The sequence below is a fragment of the Salvelinus alpinus genome, chromosome 7 (genome assembly GCF_045679555.1).
Source record: "Salvelinus alpinus chromosome 7, SLU_Salpinus.1, whole genome shotgun sequence".
NCBI classification, from domain to species: domain Eukaryota; kingdom Metazoa; phylum Chordata; class Actinopteri; order Salmoniformes; family Salmonidae; genus Salvelinus; species Salvelinus alpinus.
Genome location: NC_092092.1, coordinates 65,016,823 through 65,034,132, shown reverse-complemented (window position 1 = coordinate 65,034,132; position 17,310 = coordinate 65,016,823). Strand labels below are relative to the sequence as shown.

At 45.1% G+C, this 17,310-nt stretch overlaps 1 protein-coding gene across 3 annotated transcripts in view; it reads right to left on the bottom strand.

The window, feature by feature from the left end:
* LOC139581473 (slit homolog 3 protein-like) overlaps positions 1-17,310 on the bottom strand; it is a 517,437-nt gene that overhangs the window by 168,400 nt on the left and 331,727 nt on the right. For all 3 annotated transcript variants that reach the window (XM_071411265.1, XM_071411266.1, XM_071411267.1), the window contains 3 exons: positions 10,430-10,501; positions 2,301-2,372; positions 1,400-1,471 (listed from right to left, as the gene is read on the bottom strand). In XM_071411265.1, the coding sequence (XP_071267366.1) occupies positions 1,400-1,471; positions 2,301-2,372; positions 10,430-10,501 (216 nt within the window). The remainder of the gene's footprint in view (positions 1-1,399; positions 1,472-2,300; positions 2,373-10,429; positions 10,502-17,310) is intronic.

Here is a 17,310-nt window from a genome sequence, read left to right as displayed (position 1 = left end):
CTCCAATCCAAAATCAAAGCAAGAATCGGCTTTCTATTCCGCAACAAAGCCTCCTTCACTCACGCCGCCAAACTTACCCTAGTAAAACTGACTATCCTACCGATCCTCGACTTCGGCGATGTCATCTACAAAATAGCTTCCAATACTCTACTCAGCAAACTGGATGCAGTTTATCACAGTGCCATTCGTTTTGTTACTAAAGCACCTTATACGACCCACCACTGCGACCTGTATGCCCTAGTCGGCTGGCCCTCGCTACATGTTCGTCGTCAGACCCACTGGCTCCAGGTCATCTACAAGGCTATGCTAGGTAAAGTGCCGCCTTATCTCAGTTCACTGGTCACGATGGCTACACCCACCCGCAACACGCGCTCCAGCAGGTGTATCTCACTGATCATCCCTAAAGCCAAAACCTCATTTGGACGCCTTTCCTTCCAGTTCTCTGCTGCCTGCGACTGGAACGAATTGCAAAAATCTCTGAAGTTGGAGACTTTTATCTCCCTCAACAACTTTAAAAATCTGCTATCCGAGCAGCTAACCGATCGCTGCAGCTGTACATAGTCCATCTGTAAACTACCCACCCAATTTACCTACCTCACCCCCATACTGCTTTTATTTATTTACTTTTCTGCTCTTTTGCACACCAGTATCTCTTCTTGCACATGATCATCTGATGATTTATCACTCCAGTGTTAATCTGCTAAATTGTAATTATTCGATTTATTGCCTACCTCATGCCTTTTGCACACATTGTATATAGATTCTCTTTTTTTTCTACCATGTTTTGACTTGTTTATTGTTTACTCCATGTGTAACTCTGTGTTGTCTGTTCACACTGCTATGCTTTATCTTGGCCAGGTCGCAGTTGCAAATGAGAACTTGTTCTCAACTAGCCTACCTGGTTAAATAAAGGTGAAATATTTTTTTTTTTTTTTAAACACACACACATACACACAAAGATAGTAAGTTCACCCTTGAAAAAACATGTGTACTTACTGAAATACACAATATTATACATCAGTAGTACTGACAGTAGTTGCAGAGAGACAAGTCAAACGGTCCCTTAGGAATCTCAGCTGAGCCGTGAGGTGGAGAATTCTAGTATCAGGAAAGTACAAACCAATAAGCCAATAGGCTACAACGTTCTGCTACACATAGAAACACAACCAATAGTGTTTTGGTCATTTGTTCTAGGTTCTTTTTAAGGAGATGTAAATGTGGCTCATTTGGCCAATATCTCTGGTTTATTGATGGTGCTGGCTGCGTGGGTGGGCCCTAAAGGGTTACGCATCCAATGCATACGGACGGCCGGTACATTTCTCAAGCGTCTAATAAATATAAATGTTTCCGGTCACTTGTCTGGCGCCAAATTTTCCAAAGGGAGACCCTGTGTACTTACAGCAGCTGCAGAGAGACAAGCCCATCAAACAATCCCTTAGGAATCTCAGCTATCTTGTTCCCGTACAGGACCCTGTAGAGACACATACACAGTGCAGACATTGTAGATGATCTCAACAAGGATGGATCAGTGTGTTTGCATGTGTGTGTGTGTGTGTGTGTGTGTGTGTGTGTGTGTGTGTGTGTGTGTGTGTGTGTGTGTGTGTGTGTGTGTGTGTGTGTGTTTACGCCTGTAATTCTACATGTGTACTATCAGTTTCCCCCTGTACTCCCATTCCCAGCCTGACAGTACATGACATGTACACTTATATTTCGTGACATCCTGAGCAAATGAAGTCTCTTTCAGCCCGGTGCTGTTATTGGCGTCAGGCCTCCAGACACACAGTCTGTTTACCAAATGGCTGCCTATTCCCTATATAGTGCACTCGTTTTGACCAGGACCCATAGTAGGGCACTTAGTAGGGAATAGGGTGCCATTTTGGATGCAGACCACAGACATAGGAAGATGAATCCCCTGTCCTGTCTGCTGATTGGCTATATTAATATGCAGAGGCTTGTGTGTCCGCTGCTGTCCGTCGGGCGGCGTCTTTGTCACATCATTACAGTGATTTAAAAGGCACCTTTTGTTAAGCTCCCACCGTCACATGGCTATTTGTACAATGTCTAGCCTAACCACTGTGTTGTGCTGTTAGACACTGGGCTCTAATTTGCTTTGCTCCACCTGGCTGTCCTACCATCTTAGAGTCAGCTGTCATGGAGGAGCACCGTGCCACCACCACCAGACTCTAATTATCTTGTTTGCAATGAATATCCCTGCCAGTGAGACAGAAGACGTCTTTATTTATTTCTACACTGTGTGTATGTGTATGTGTGTGTTAAGATGCAGCGGCATATTCACTTACAGTGAAGTCAGGGAGCGTAAACCAGTGAAGGCGTCAGCAGCAATGTCAGAGACTTGATTCTTGCTCAGGTCACTGGAAGAACATTGGAGAGAGAGAGAGAGAGAGAGAGAGCTAGAGATCACAGCAAAATCACAGTCTACTTGAACAGACAATACTCAATCATGAAGCATCAAAGTCAAAGGAACTGAATAATATTAAGAAAGACTACAGATGGAATGAAAGTAGTGTGGAAACCTAACGAAAAAAAACAAAAAACAAAATCCCTTTTAGACAACTTCCCGGACAAAATGTTTCACTGTAATAGTGAAGGTGTAAACTTGGCAGTAGAAAACCTAAACAGTATATTTGACTTATCAGCTTCCCAATCAAATCTAACAATTTCAAGCAGACAACCTAAGAAAATGAACAACAATGTCAAATGGTTTGATGAAGAATGCAAAAACTTAAGAAAGAAATTGAGAAACCTGTCCAATTAAAAACATAGAGACCGAGAAAACCTGAGTCTACGCCTTCACTATGGTGAATCACTAAAACAAAACAGAAACACACTATGGAAAAAGATGGAACAGCACATCAGAAATCAGCTTAATGTAATCGAAGAATCCATAGAATCTAACCATTTCTGGAAAATTGGAACACACTACACAAACAACAACATGAAGAGTTATCTATCCAAAATGGAGATGTGTTTGAATAAACCACTTCTCTAATCTTTTTGGCCCTATAACAAAGAGCAAACAGCAAAAACATACTGTATACATGATCTTAGAATCAACTATTAAAGACTACTAGAACCCACTGGATTTTACAATTACATTTGATGAGCTACAGGATAAAATACAAACCCTCCAACCCCAAAAGGCTGTGGTGTTGATAGTATCCTAAATTAAATGATACAATAGACAGACCACAAATTCCAAATAGCTATAAAACTATTTTACATAATCCCTAGCTCTGGCATCTTCCCCAATATTTGGAACCAAGGACTTATCACCCCAATCCACAAAAGTGGAGACAAATTTGACCCTAATAATTACCATGGAATCAAATGGGATCCCTTAACGCTCCAATCCCGTTAGCGGGATAGAATTGACAACATCCGGTGAAATTGCAGAGCGCCAAATTCAAACTACAGAAATATAAATATTCAACATTCACGAAAATATAAGTGTAACACATCAAAATGAAGCTTAACTTCTTGTTAATCCAGCCGCTGTGTCAGATTTCAAAAAGGCTTTACGGCGAAAGCACACCATGCGATTATCTGAGGACAGCGCCCCGCATGCAAAAACATGAAAAAAAAATTTCAACCAGGTAGGTGCGACACAAAAGTCAGAAATAACAATATAATAAATTCCTTACCTTTGAAGATCTTCATTTTTTTGCAATTCCAAATGTCTCAGTGACACAATGAATGGTCGTTTTGTTCGATAAATTCCTTCTTTATATCCCCAAAATGTCCATTTATTTGGCGCGTTTGATTCAGAAATACACCGGTTCCAACTCGCCCAACACGACTACAAAGTATCTAATAAGTTACCTGTAAACTTGGTCCAAACATTTCAATCAACGTTTCTAATCCAACCTCACGTACCCTAAAATGTAAATAATCGATCAAATTTAAGACGGGATAAACAGTTTCCAATACTGAAGAAAAACAACATGGAGCACGCTCTTGTTCACGCGCACCAAAAGACTAGAGACCTTCTGAGTGACACATAAAAAGATTAGGATTACTTCTTCATTTCTCAAAAGAAAAACATCAAACAATTTCTAATGACTGTTGACATCTAGTGGAAGCCATAGGAACTGCAATCTGGGCCCTAATAAATCAGGTTTCCCATAGAAATTCATTGGAAAACACAATGACCTCAAAACATTTTTTCCCTGGATGGATTGTGCTCGGGGTTTCGCCTGCCAAATCAGTTCTGTTATACTCACAGACATTATTTTAACAGTTTTAGAAACTTTAGAGTGTTTTCTATCCAATACTACCATCGATATCCTAGCTTCTGGGCCTGAGTAACAGGCAGTTTACTTTGGGCACGCTTTTCATCCGGACGTGAAAATACTGCCCCCATCCCGAAGAAGTTAAATTGGCTTCTTACCGAAATACCGTATGGCAGACCACTTATTCACCCTGCACACCCTTATTGACAAGCAAACAAAACAAAAGCAAAGTCTTCTCATTTGATTTTGGCATGAGGGTCTGCTATACAAACTGATGGAAAGCAGTGTTTGGGGGAAAAACATATGACATTATAAAATAAATGTACACAAACAACAACTGTGCAGTTAAAATTGGCAATAAACACACAGATGGTCATGGTGTGAGACAAGGATGCAGCTTGAGCCCCACCCTCTTCAACACACAGTATATCAAGGAATTGGTGAGGGTACTAGAACAGTCTGCAGCATGCAGCCTCACCCTACTGGACTCAAATGTCTACTTTTTTCAGATGATCTGGTTCTTCTGTCCCCAACCAAGAAGGGCTTACAGCAGCACCTAGATCTTCTGTACAGATTCTGTCAGACCTGGGCCCTGAGAGTGAATCTCAGTAAGACACAAATAATGGAGTTCCAAAAAAGGTCCAGTAGTACCAAGACAACAAATCAAAAATGTATCTAGACACCGTTGCCCTAGAGCACACACATAATTATACCTACCTCAGCCTAAACATCAGCACCATAGGTAACTTCCACAAGGCTGTGAACAATCTAAGAGAAAAGGCAAGAAGGGCCTACAATGCCATCAAAAATAACATCAAACTCAACATCCCGATTAGGATCTGTCTAAAAAAATACTTCAATCAGTTATCGAACCCGTTGCCCCCAATGGTTGTGAGGTCTGGGGTTCACTTAGCAACCAATAATTTACTAAATGTGGCAAACCCCCAATTGAGACTCTGCGTTCAGAATTCTGCAAAAATATATTTAGTGTACAATGCAAAACCCCAAACAATGCATGCAGTTATCAAAATCCAGCAAAGAGTTGGTAAAATCTACAACCACCTAAAAGGAAGTGATGCCCACACATTCCACTACAAAGCCTTCACCTACAGAGAGATTAACCTAGAGAAGAGTCCCCTCAGACAGCTGGTTCTGGGGCTCTGTTCACAAACACAAAGAAACCCAACAGAGCCCCAGGATAGAAACACATGTAGACACAACTCAATTATGAGAAAGCATAAAGATAACTACTTGACATACTGGAAAGAATCAACCAAAAAACAGAGCAAATGGGAATAAACAGAGAGTACACAATGGCAGAATACCTGACCACTGTGATTGACCCCAAATTAAGAAAATCCTTGACTATATACAGACTATGTACTTGTTGTATTGTTGTGCATTTGTTATTTCGGGTCTCCCCCCGTGTAGTGTATTGTGGGTCTCGCCCCGTGTAGTGTATTGTGGGTCTCGCCCCGTGTAGTGTATTGTGGGTCTCGTCCCGTGTAGTGTATTGTGGGTCTCGCCCCGTGTAGTGTATTGTGGGTCTCGTCCCGTGTAGTGTATTGTGGGTCTCGCCCCGTGTAGTGTATTGTGGGTCTCGTCCCGTGTAGTGTATTGTGGGTCTCGCCCCGTGTAGTGTATTGTGGGTCTCGTCCCGTGTAGTGTATTGTCGGTCTCGTCCCGTGTAGTGTATTGTGGGTCTCGTCCCGTGTAGTGTATTGTGGGTCTCGTCCCGTGTAGTGTATTGTGGGTCTCGCCCCGTGTAGTGTATTGTGGGTCTCGTCCCGTGTAGTGTATTGTGGGTCTCGCCCCGTGTAGTGTATTGTGGGTCTCGCCCCGTGTAGTGTATTGTGGGTCTCGCCCCGTGTAGTGTATTGTGGGTCTCGTCCCGTGTAGTGTATTGTGGGTCTCGTCCCGTGTAGTGTATTGTGGGTCTCGTCCCGTGTAGTGTATTGTGGGTCTCGTCCCGTGTAGTGTATTGTGGGTCTCGTCCCGTGTAGTGTATTGTGGGTCTCGCCCCGTGTATTTATTATTGGTTTCCCTGTGTTTTTGTATACGTGTTTTCTTTGGGCTTCGTCTCCATGCCTTTTCATGTCATGTTGTGTATTTTGGGCGGAGTATCAAACCCCCCATTACGAATTCCTGCGCATGTCTCCAATCATTTATACAATGTGACAGAATAACCCACCCTAAATGGAGACAGCGGGATTGTCCCGTCTGACGCCACCGCAACTTTGGCAGATGCAACTGGCCCGTCTGAGGAAGCAACTTTGGCAGCTGCAGCTGGCCCTGACCGACCCGTACCATGTTCCTGTGGTCATCCTCGAGGCCGGTGTCATCCCGCTGCTGGTGCAGCGCGTCAGGGGAGGGGTACGCTCACGGTTTCCCCCGGTACTGCTGCTCCTTCCGTGCACCAGTTCCGGAGGTCTACGTCACTGGCATTTAGGCGTCACTGACCTGTCTCGTTACGCACACCTGATTCCTATTCCCCTGATTAGTAATTGTATATGTGCCCTCCATTCACCATTGTCTGGTCGATTATTGTTCCCATGTACGTTGGTCTGTGAGTACCTGTGCTTTGTTATTTCGTCTTTCGAGTGTATTGTGCACTTGTTATTACAGGTCTTGTCTCGTGTATTGTTGTGCATTTGTTACTACAGGTCTCGCCCCGTGTATTTATTATTGGTTTAACCTCGCTCTTTTGTTTGGGTTACATCCCAGTGTTTTTGTATACGTGTTTGTTCTGGGCTTCGTCCCCGTGCGTTTTCATGTCATGTTGTATATTTTGGGTGGAGTATTAAACCCCCTTATTATGAATTCCTGCGCCTGTCTCCAATCATTTATACAACACAACATTGAATATATAACAGACTCACATCCTATTGAATTGAATATACATATTCAATTCAATTCAATTCAATTTTATTTTATATAGCCCTTCGTACATCAGCTAATATCTCGAAGTGCTGTACAGACACCCAGCCTAAAACCCCAAACAGCTAGTAATGCAGGTGTAGAAGCACGGTGGCTAGGAAAAACTCCCTAGAAAGGCCAAAACCTAGGAAGAAACCTAGAGAGGAACCAGGCTATGAGGGGTGGCCAGTCCTCTTCTGGCTGTGCCGGGTGGAGATTATAACAGAACTATGCCAAGATGTTCAAAAATGTTCATAAGTGACAAGCATGGTCAAATAATAATCATGAATAATTTTCAGTTGGCTTTTCATAGCCGATCATCAAGAGTTGAAAAACAACAGGTCTGGGACAGGTGGCGGTTCCATAACCGCAGGCAGAACAGCTGAAACTGGAATAGCAGCAAGGCCAGGCGGACTGGGGACAGCAAGGAGTCACCACGGGCGGCAGTCCCGACGCATGGTCCTAGGGCCCAGGTCCTCCGAGAGAAAGAAAGAGAGAAGGAGAAAATTAGAGAGAGCCAAGATTTTCAAAATGTTCATAAATGACAAGCATGGTCAAATAATAATCAGGAATAAATCTCAGTTGGCTTTTCATAGCCGATCATTAAGAGTTGAAAACAGCAGGTCTGGGACAGGTAGGGGTTCCATAACCGCAGGCAGAACAGTTGAAACTGGAATAGCAGCAAGGCCAGGCGGACTGGGGACAGCAAGGAGTCACCACGGCCGGTAGTCCCGACGTATGGTCCTAGGGCTCAGGTCCTCCGAGAGAAAGAAAGAGAGAAGGAGAAAATTAGAGAGCGCCAAGATTTTCAAAATGTTCATAAATGACAAGCATGGTCAAATAATAATCAGGAATAAATCTCAGTTGGCTTTTCATAGCCGATCATTAAGAGTTGAAAACAGCAGGTCTGGGACAGGTAGGGGTTCCGTAACCGCAGGCAGAACAGTTGAAACTGGAATAGCAGCAAGGCCAGGCGGACTGGGGACAGCAAGGTGTCATCATGCCCGGTAGTCCTGACATATGGTCCTAGGGCTCAGGTTCTCAGAGAGAAAGAGAGAACGAAAGAATTAGAGAGAGCATACTTAAATTCACACAGGACACTGGATAAGACAGGAGAAGTACTCCAGGTAACCAACTGACCCTAGCCCCCCGACACATAAACTACTGCAGCATAAATACTGGAGGCTGAGACAGGAGCGGTCAGGAGACACTGTGGCCCCATCCGAAGAAACCCCCGGACAGGGCCAAACAGGAAGGATATAACCCCACCCACTTTGCCAAAGCACAGCCCCCGCACCACTAGAGGGAAATCCTCAACCACCAACATTACAATCCGGAGACAAGGCCGAGTATAACCCACAAAGGTCTCCACCACAGCACAAACCAAGGGGGGGCGCCAACCCAGACAGGAAGATCACGTCAGTAACTCAACCCACTCAAGTGACGCACCCCTCCTAGGGACGGCATGAAAGAGCACCAGCAAGCCAGTGACTCAGCCCCTGTAACAGGGTTAGAGGCAGAGAATCCCAGTGGAGAGAGGGGAACCGGCCTGGCAGAGACAGCAAGGGCGGTTCGTTGCTCCAGAGCCTTTCCGTTCACCTTCACACTCCTGGGCCAGACTACACTCAACCATATGACCTACTGAAGAGATAAGTCTTCAGTAAAGACTTAAAGGTTGAGACCGAGTCTGCGTCTCTCACATGGGTAGGCAGACTGTTCCATAAAAATGGAGATCTATAGGAGAAAGCCCTGCCTCCCGCTGTTTGCTTAGAAATTCTAGGGACAATTAGGAGGCCTGCGTCTTGTGACCGTAGCGTACGTATTGGTATGTACGGCAGGACCAACTCGGAAAGATAGGTAGGAGCAAGCCCATGTAACGCTTTATAGGTTAACAGTAAAACCTTGAAATCAGCCCTTGCCTTAACAGGAAGCCAGTGTAGGGAAGCTAGCACTGGAGTAATGTGATCAAATTTCTTGGTTCTAGTCAGGATTCTAGCAGCCGTATTTAGCACTAACTGAAGTTTATTTAGTGCTTTATCCGGGTAGCCGGAAAGTAGAGCATTGCAGTAGTCTAACCTAGAAGTAACAAATGCATGGATTAATTTTTCTGCATCATTTTTGGACAGAAAATTTCTGATTTTTGCAATGTTACGTAGATGGAAAAAAGCTGTCCTTGAAACAGTCTTGATGTGTTCGTCAAAAGAGAGATCAGGGTCAAGAGTAACGCCGAGGTCCTTCACAGTTTTATTTGAGACGACTTTACAACCATCAAGATGAATTGTCAGATTTAACAGAAGATCTCTTTGTTTCTTGGGACCTAGAACAAGCATCTCTGTTTTGTCCGAGTTTAAAAGTAGAAAGTTGTCAGCCATCCACTTCCTTATGTCTGAAACACAGGCTTCTAGCGAGGGCAATTTTGGGGCTTCACCATGTTTCATTGAAATGTACAGCTGTGTGTCATCCGCATAGCAGTGAAAGTTAACATTATGTTTTCGAATAACATCCCCAAGAGGTAAAATATATAGTGAAAACAATAGTGGTCCTAAAACGGAACCTTGAGGAACACCGAAATGTACAGTTGATTTGTCAGAGGACAGACCATTCACAGAGACAAACTGATATCTTTCCGACAGGTAAGATCTAAACCAGGCCAGAACTTGTCCGTGTAGACCAATTTGGGTTTCCAGTCTCTCCAAAAGAATATGGTGATCGATGGTGTCAAAGGCAGCACTAAGGTCTAGTAGCACGAGGACAGATGCAGAGCCTCGGTCTGACGCCATTAAAAGGTCATTTACCACCTTCACAAGTGCAGTCTCAGTGCTATGATGGGGTCTAAAACCAGACTGAAGCATTTCGTATACATTGTTTGTCTTCAGAAAGGCAGTGAGTTGCTGCGCAACAGCTTTTTCTAAAATTTTTGAGAGGAATGGAAGATTCGATATAGGCCGATAGTTTTTTATATTTTCCGGGTCAAGGTTTGGCTTTTTCAAGAGAGGCTTTATCACTGCCACTTTTAGTGAGTCTGGTACACATCCGGTGGATAGAGAGCTGTTTATAACATATAACACTCACATCTTTTGAATTGAAGATATAACAGACTCACATCCTATTGAATTGAATATATAACAGACTCACATCCTATTGAATTTAATATATAACAGACTCACATCCTATTGAATTGAATATATAACAGACTCACATCCTATTGAATTGAATATATAACAGACTCACATCCTATTGAATTGAATATATAACAGACTCACATCCTTTTGAGTTTCTTGTATGGAGAGAAGGCTCCAGCAGGGATGTTCTTGATCAGGTTCTGTTCCAGACGACTGATGGGGAGGTGGAAAGAGGGAGAGGGGGAGATGGGAAGAGAGGGAGAAGGAGAGGGGGAGAGGGAGAGGGGGAGAGAGGGAGAAAGGGAGAGGGGGAGAGAGGGGGATGTGGAGAGAGGGAGAGAGGGAGAGGGGGAGAGAGGGAGAGGGGGAGAGAGGGGGAGGTGGAGAAAGGGAGAGAGGGAGAGGGGAGAGGGGGAGAGGGGGAGAGATGGAGAGGGGGAGAGAGTGAGATGGGGAGAGGGGGAGAGAGGGAGAGAGGGGGAGGTGGAGAGGGGGAGAGAGGGAGAGAGGGAGAGAGGGAGGGAGAGGGGAGGTGGAGAGAGGGAGAGGGGGAGAGAGGGAGAGGGGGAGAGAGGGGGAGGGGGAGAGAGGGAGAGGGGGAGAGAGGGAGAGAGGGGGAGGTGGAGAGAGGGAGAGGGGGAGAGAGGGGGAGGTGGAGAGAGGGAGAGGGGGAAAGAGGGAGAGGGGAGAGGGGGAGAGGGGGAGAGAGGGAGAAAGGGAGATGGGGAGAGGTGGAGAGAGGGAGAGAGGGAGAGAGGGGAGGTGGATAGGGGGAGAGAGGGAGAGAGAGGGAGAGAGAGGGAGAGAGGGAGCGAGAGGGAGGTGGAGATAGGGAGAGAGGGAGAGGGGGAGGTGGAGAGAGGGAGAGGGGGAGGGGGGAGAGAGGGAGAGAGGGGGATGTGGAGAGAAGGAGAGAGGGAGAGGGGGAGAGAGGGGGAGGTGGAGAGAGGGAGAGAGGGATAGGGGGATAGGGGGAGAGAGGGAGAGAAGAGAGGGAGAGGGGGAGAGAGGGGGTGGTGGAGAGAGGGAGAAAGGGAGATGGGGAGAGAAGGAGAGGGGGAGAGAGGGAGAGGGGGAGAGGGGGAGAGAGGTAGAGGGGGAGAGGGGGAGAGAGAAACATCAGGTTACTTCAGAGAGAAATACATTCTCAATTATCCTGGTCTTTCAGATAAATATACAGTATGACTCTTAAGGGAGAAAGTGTGTGCCTGAGTGTCTGTTCATGTCCATGGCCTCCTCCTCCTCTTCCACCTCCTTCTCAAATAAAATGTTATTAGTCACATACACATATTTAGCAGATGTTATTTCGGATGTAGCGAAATGCTTGCGTTCCTAGCTCCAACAGTGCAGTAGTATCTAACAATTAACAACAATACACACATCTATAAGTAAAATAATGGAATTAAGAAATATATATACAGTTGAAGTCGGAAGTTTAAATACACCTTAGCCAAATGCATTTAAACTCAGTTTTTCACAATTCCTGACATTTAATCCTAGTAAAAATTCCCTGTCTTAGGTCAGTTAGGATCATCACTTTAGTTTAAGAATGTGAAATGTCAGAATAATAGTAGAGAGAATTATTTATTTCAGCTTTCATTTATTTCAACACATTCCCAGTGGGTCAGAAGTTTACATACACTCAATTAGTATTTGGTAGCATTGCCTTTAAATGGTTTAACTTGGGTCAAACATTTCGGGTAGCCTTCCACAAGCTTCCCGCAATAAGTTGGGTGAAGTTTTGCCACAACTTTGGAAGTATGCTTGGGGTCATTGTCCATTTGGAAGACCCATTTGCGATCAAGCTATAACTTCCTGACTGATGTCTTGATATGTTGCTTCAATATATCCACATAATGTTCCTTACTCATGAAGTCATCTATTTTGTGAAGTGCACCAGTCCCTCCTGCAGCAAAGCACCCCAACAACATGATGCTGCCACCCCCGTGCTTCACTGTTGGGATGGTGTTCTTCGGCTTGCAAGCATCCCCCTTTTTCCTCCAAACATAACGATGGTCATTATGGCCAAACAGTTCTATTTTTGTTTAATCAGACAAGAGGACATTTCACCAGAAAGTACGATATTTGTCCCCATGTGCAGTTGCAAACCGTAGTCTGGCTTTTTTATGGCGGTTTTGGAGCAATGGCTTCTTCCTTGCTGAGTGGCCTTTCAGGTTATGTCGATATAGGACTTGTTTTACTGTGGATATAGATACTTTTGTACCGGTTTCCTCCAGCATCTTCACAAGATCCTTTGCTGTTGTTCTGGGATTGATTTGCACTTTTCGCACCAAAGTACGTTTATCTCTAGGAGATAGAACTCCTTCCTGAGTGGTATGACGGCTGCGTGGTGACATGGTGTTTATACTTGCGTACTATTGTTTGTACAGATAAATGTGGTACCTTCAGGCGTTTGGAAATTGCTCCCAAGGATGAACCAGACTTGTGGAGGTCTAAAAAAAAATGATGAGGTCTTGGCTGATTTCTTTTGATTTTCCCATGATGTCAAGCAAAGAGGCACTGAGTTTGAAGGTAGGCCTTGAAACACATCCACAGGTACACCTCCAATTGACGCAAATTATGTCAATTAGCCTATCAGAAGCGTCTAAAGCCATGACATCATTTTCTGGAATTTTCAAAGCTGTTTAAAGGCACAGTCAACTCAGTGTATGTAAACTTCTGACCCACCGGAATTGTGATACAGTGAATTATAAGTGAAATAATCTGTCTGTAAACAATTGTTGGAAAAATTACTTGTGTCATGCACAAAGTAGATGTCCTAGCTGACTTGCCAAAACAATAGTTTGTTTACAAGAAATTTGTGGAGCGGTTGAAAAACAAGTTTTAATGGCTCCAACCTAAGTGTATGTAAACTTCCGACTTCAACTGTATATTAGGACGAGCAATGTCAGAGTGGCATTGACTAAAATACAGTAGAATAGAATTCAGTATATACATATGAGATGAGTAAAGCAGTACGTACACATTATTAAAGTGACTAGTGTTCCATTATTAAAGTGACCAGTGATTCCATGTCAATGTATATAGGGCAGCAGCCTCTAAGGTGCAGGGTTGAGTAGCTGGGTGGTAGCCAGCTAGTGATGCCTATTGAACAGTCTGATGGCCTTGAGTTAAAAGCTATCTTTCAGTCTCTCGGTCCCAGCTGTGATGCACCTGTACTGATCTCGCCTTCTGGATGATAGCGGGGTGAACAGGCAGTGGCTCAGGTGGTTGTTGTCCTTGATTATATTTTTTTGCCTTCCTATGACATCGGGTGCTGTAGGTGTCCTGAAGGTTTCTGAGGGTCTTAGGGGCAAGCCAAACTTCTTCAGCCTCCTGAGGTTGAAGAGGTGCTGTTGCGCTTTCTTCACAACACTGTCTGTGTGGTTGCACCATTTCAGATCGTCAGGGGTGTGTACGCCGAGGAACTTGAAGCTTCCACCTTCCCTACTGCGGTCCTGTCGATGTGGATAGGGGTGTGCTCCCTCTGCTGTTTCCTGAAGTCCGCAATCAGCTCTTTCGTTTTGTTGAGAGAGAGGTTATTTTCCTGGCACCACTCCGCCAGGGCCCTCACCTCCTCCCTGTAGGCTGTCTCTTCATTGTTGGTAATCAGGCCTACTATGGTTGTGTCGTCTACAAACTTGATGATTGAGTTGGAGGCGTGCATGACCACGCAGTCATGGGTGAACAGGGAGTACAGGAGGGGGCTGAGAACACACCCTTGTGGGGCCCCTGTGTTGAGGATCAGCGAAGTGGAGGTGTTGTTTCCTACCATCATCACCTGGGGGCGGCCCGTCAGGAAGTCCAGGACCCAGTTGCACATGGCGGGGTTCAGACCCAGGACCCCAAGCTTAATGATGAGCTTGGAGGGTACTATGGGGTTGAAGGCAGAGCTGTTGTCAATGAACAGCATTCTGACGTAGGTATTCCTCTTGTCCAGATGGGATAGGGCAGTGTGCAGTGCAATGGCGATTGCATCGTCTGTGGATCTATTGGGACGGTAAGCAAATTTAAGCAGGTGTAGGGTGTGATCCTTAACTAGTCTCTCAAAGGACTTCATGACGACCGAAGTGAGTGCTATGGGGCGATAGTCATTTAGTTCAGTTACCTTTGCTTTCTTGGGTACAGGAACAATGGTGGACATCTTGAAGCAAGTGGGGACAACAGACTGGGATAGGGAGAGATTGAATATGTCTGTAAACACTCCAGTCAGCTGGTCTGCGCATGCTCTGAGGACGTGGCTAGGGATGCCGTCTGGGCCGGCAGCCTTGCGAGGGTTAACACGCTTAAATGTCTTACTCACGTCGGCCATGGAGAACGAGAGCCCACAGTCCTTGGGAGTGGGCCGCATTGATGCCACTGTGTTATCCTCAAAACGGACGAAGAAGGTGTTTAACTTCGGTGTCCGCGAAGTGGCTAGTTTTCCCTTTGTAACCCGGGATTGTCTGTAGACCCTAGTGCAAGGCCAATCAGTACTTCGGCCACAGAGCTACTGGGCAAGGGTCATCTGTCTGAGTGATGGGACCTGCTGCAGCCCCCCACTCCTCTCCCCACTCCCCCGCCACAATATCTCCTAGTCCCACCCCTCTGTCCCCCGTGCCTGTCCCCTTCGCTACCTTCTGCAGCCCCTCAGTCCTCCTCTCTACTCCCCCATATCTCTCAATCCCACCCCCTGTCCCCCTATCTCACTACACCACCATCTATCTGGGTCCACTCTGCAGTAGGGTTGTGATGATACCAGTATTGCAATATGTTATCCATGTCAAAAATGAAAACAGGAAGCAGACCAAACTCTTTGGTCCTTTAAAAACCTGCTGTAGGTAAAGTATTGTGTGAAATAGCTTGGAAAATAAAGACTGGATGACAACATAATGATGTTTGTTTCCAACATTAGAGCTGTTTTCCTAAAGAAGTGAATACCCCGTTGTGTTTCGTTTCCTTGCCACGATACTAAGGAGTATCGCGATACTGTTATGGTTCTGGCCTTCTCTGGAGGCATGTGTGTGTCTGCTAATGGGTCCTAGTAAGGGAATGACTCTAAAGGAAGATAATGATTGCAGATACAGTGTTTTCGGAAAGTATTCATACCTCTTTTCTTTTTCAGCATTTTGTTACGTTACAGACATATTCTATAATGGATTAAATAAAAATGTATTAATAAATCTACACTGAATACCCCATAATGACAATGCGATAACAGGTGTTACATTTGTTTAGCAAATGTATTACATATAAAAAACAGAAACACCTTATTTACATAAGTATTCAGACCCTTTGCTATGAGACTCAACATTTTGCTCAGGTGCGTCCTGTTTCCATTGATCACCCTTGAGATGTTTCTACAACTTGATTGGAGTCCACCTGTGGCAAATTCAATTGACTGGACATGATTTGGAAAGGCACACACCTGTCTATATAAGGTCCCACAGTTGACAGTGCATGTCAGAGCAAAAACAAAGCCATGAGGTCAAGGAATTGTCCATAGAGCTCCGAAACAGGATTGTGTCGAGGCACAAATCTGGGAAGGGTACCAAAAAATTTCTGCAGCCTTGAAGGTCCCCAAGAACACAGTGGCCTCCATCATTCTTAAACGGAAGTTTAGAACCACCAAGAGTCTTCCTAGTGCTGGTCGTCCGGCCAAACTGAGCAATCGGGGAAGAAGGGCCTTGGTCAGGGAGGTGACCAAGAACCCGAGTTCCTCTGTGGAGATGGGAGAACCTTCCAGAAGGACCACCATCTCTCCAGCACTCCACCAATCAGGCCTTTATGGTAGACTGGCCAGACGGAAGCCACTCCTCAGTAAAAGGCACATGACAGTGCGGCTGGAGTTTGCCGAAAGGCCCCTAAAGGACTCAGACCATGAGAAACAAGATTCTCTGGTCTGATGAAACCAAGATTGAACTCTTTGGCCTGAATGCCAAGCGTCACGTCTGGAAACCGGGCAACATCCCTATGGTGAAGCATGGTGGTCGCAGCATCATGCTGTGGGGATATTTTCAGCGACAGGGTCTGGGAGACTAGTCAGGATCGAGGGAAAGATGAACGGAGCAAAGTACAGAGAGATCCTTGATGAAAACCAGCTCCAGAGTGCTCAGGACCTCAGACTGGGGCGAAGGTTCACCTTCCAACAGGACAACGACCCTAAGCACACAGCCAAGACAACGCAGGAGCGGCTTCGGAACAAGTCTCTGAATGTCCTTGAGCGGCCCAGCCAGAGCCCGGACTTGAACCCGATTGAACATCTCTGGAGAGAATTGAAAATAGCTGTGCATTGACGCTCCCCATCCAACCTGACACAGCTTGAGAGGATCTGCAGAGAAGAATGGGAGAAACCATCAAGCTTGTAGCTTCATACCCAAGAAGACTCAAGGCTGTCATCGCTGTCAAAGGTGCTTCAACAAAGTACTGAGTAAAGGGTCTGAATTCTTATGTTAAAGTGACATTTGATTATTTATTATAAAAATAAAAAAAATGTTTTCGCTTCGTCATTATGGGGTATTGTGTGTAGATTGATGAGAGAAAAAAACTATTTCATCAATTTTAGAATAAGGCTGTAACGTAACAAAATGTGGAAAAGTCAAGTGGTCTGAGTACTTTCCGAATGCACTTAGTATACAAAATATTCGACTGACCAGACTGACATAGACTGACCAGGTGAAAGCTGTGATCCCTTGTTAAATCCACTTCAATCAGTGTACTGTAGATAAAGGAGAGGAGACAGGTTAAAGACTTTTTTTAAGCCTTGAGAATTGAGACATGGATTGTGTTTGTGTGCCATTGAGGGGGTGCATATTAAGATACAAGATTTAAGTGCCTTTGAATGGGGTATGGTAGTAGGTGCCAGGCACACCTGTTTGTGTCAAGCACTCCAATGCTGTTTTTCACATTCAACAGTTTCCCGTGTGTTTTAAGAATGGTTCACCACCCAAAGGTTATCCAGCCAACTTGACACAACTGTGGGAAGCATTATAGTCAACATGGGCCAGCATCCCTGTGGAACGCTTTCGACACCTTGTAGATTC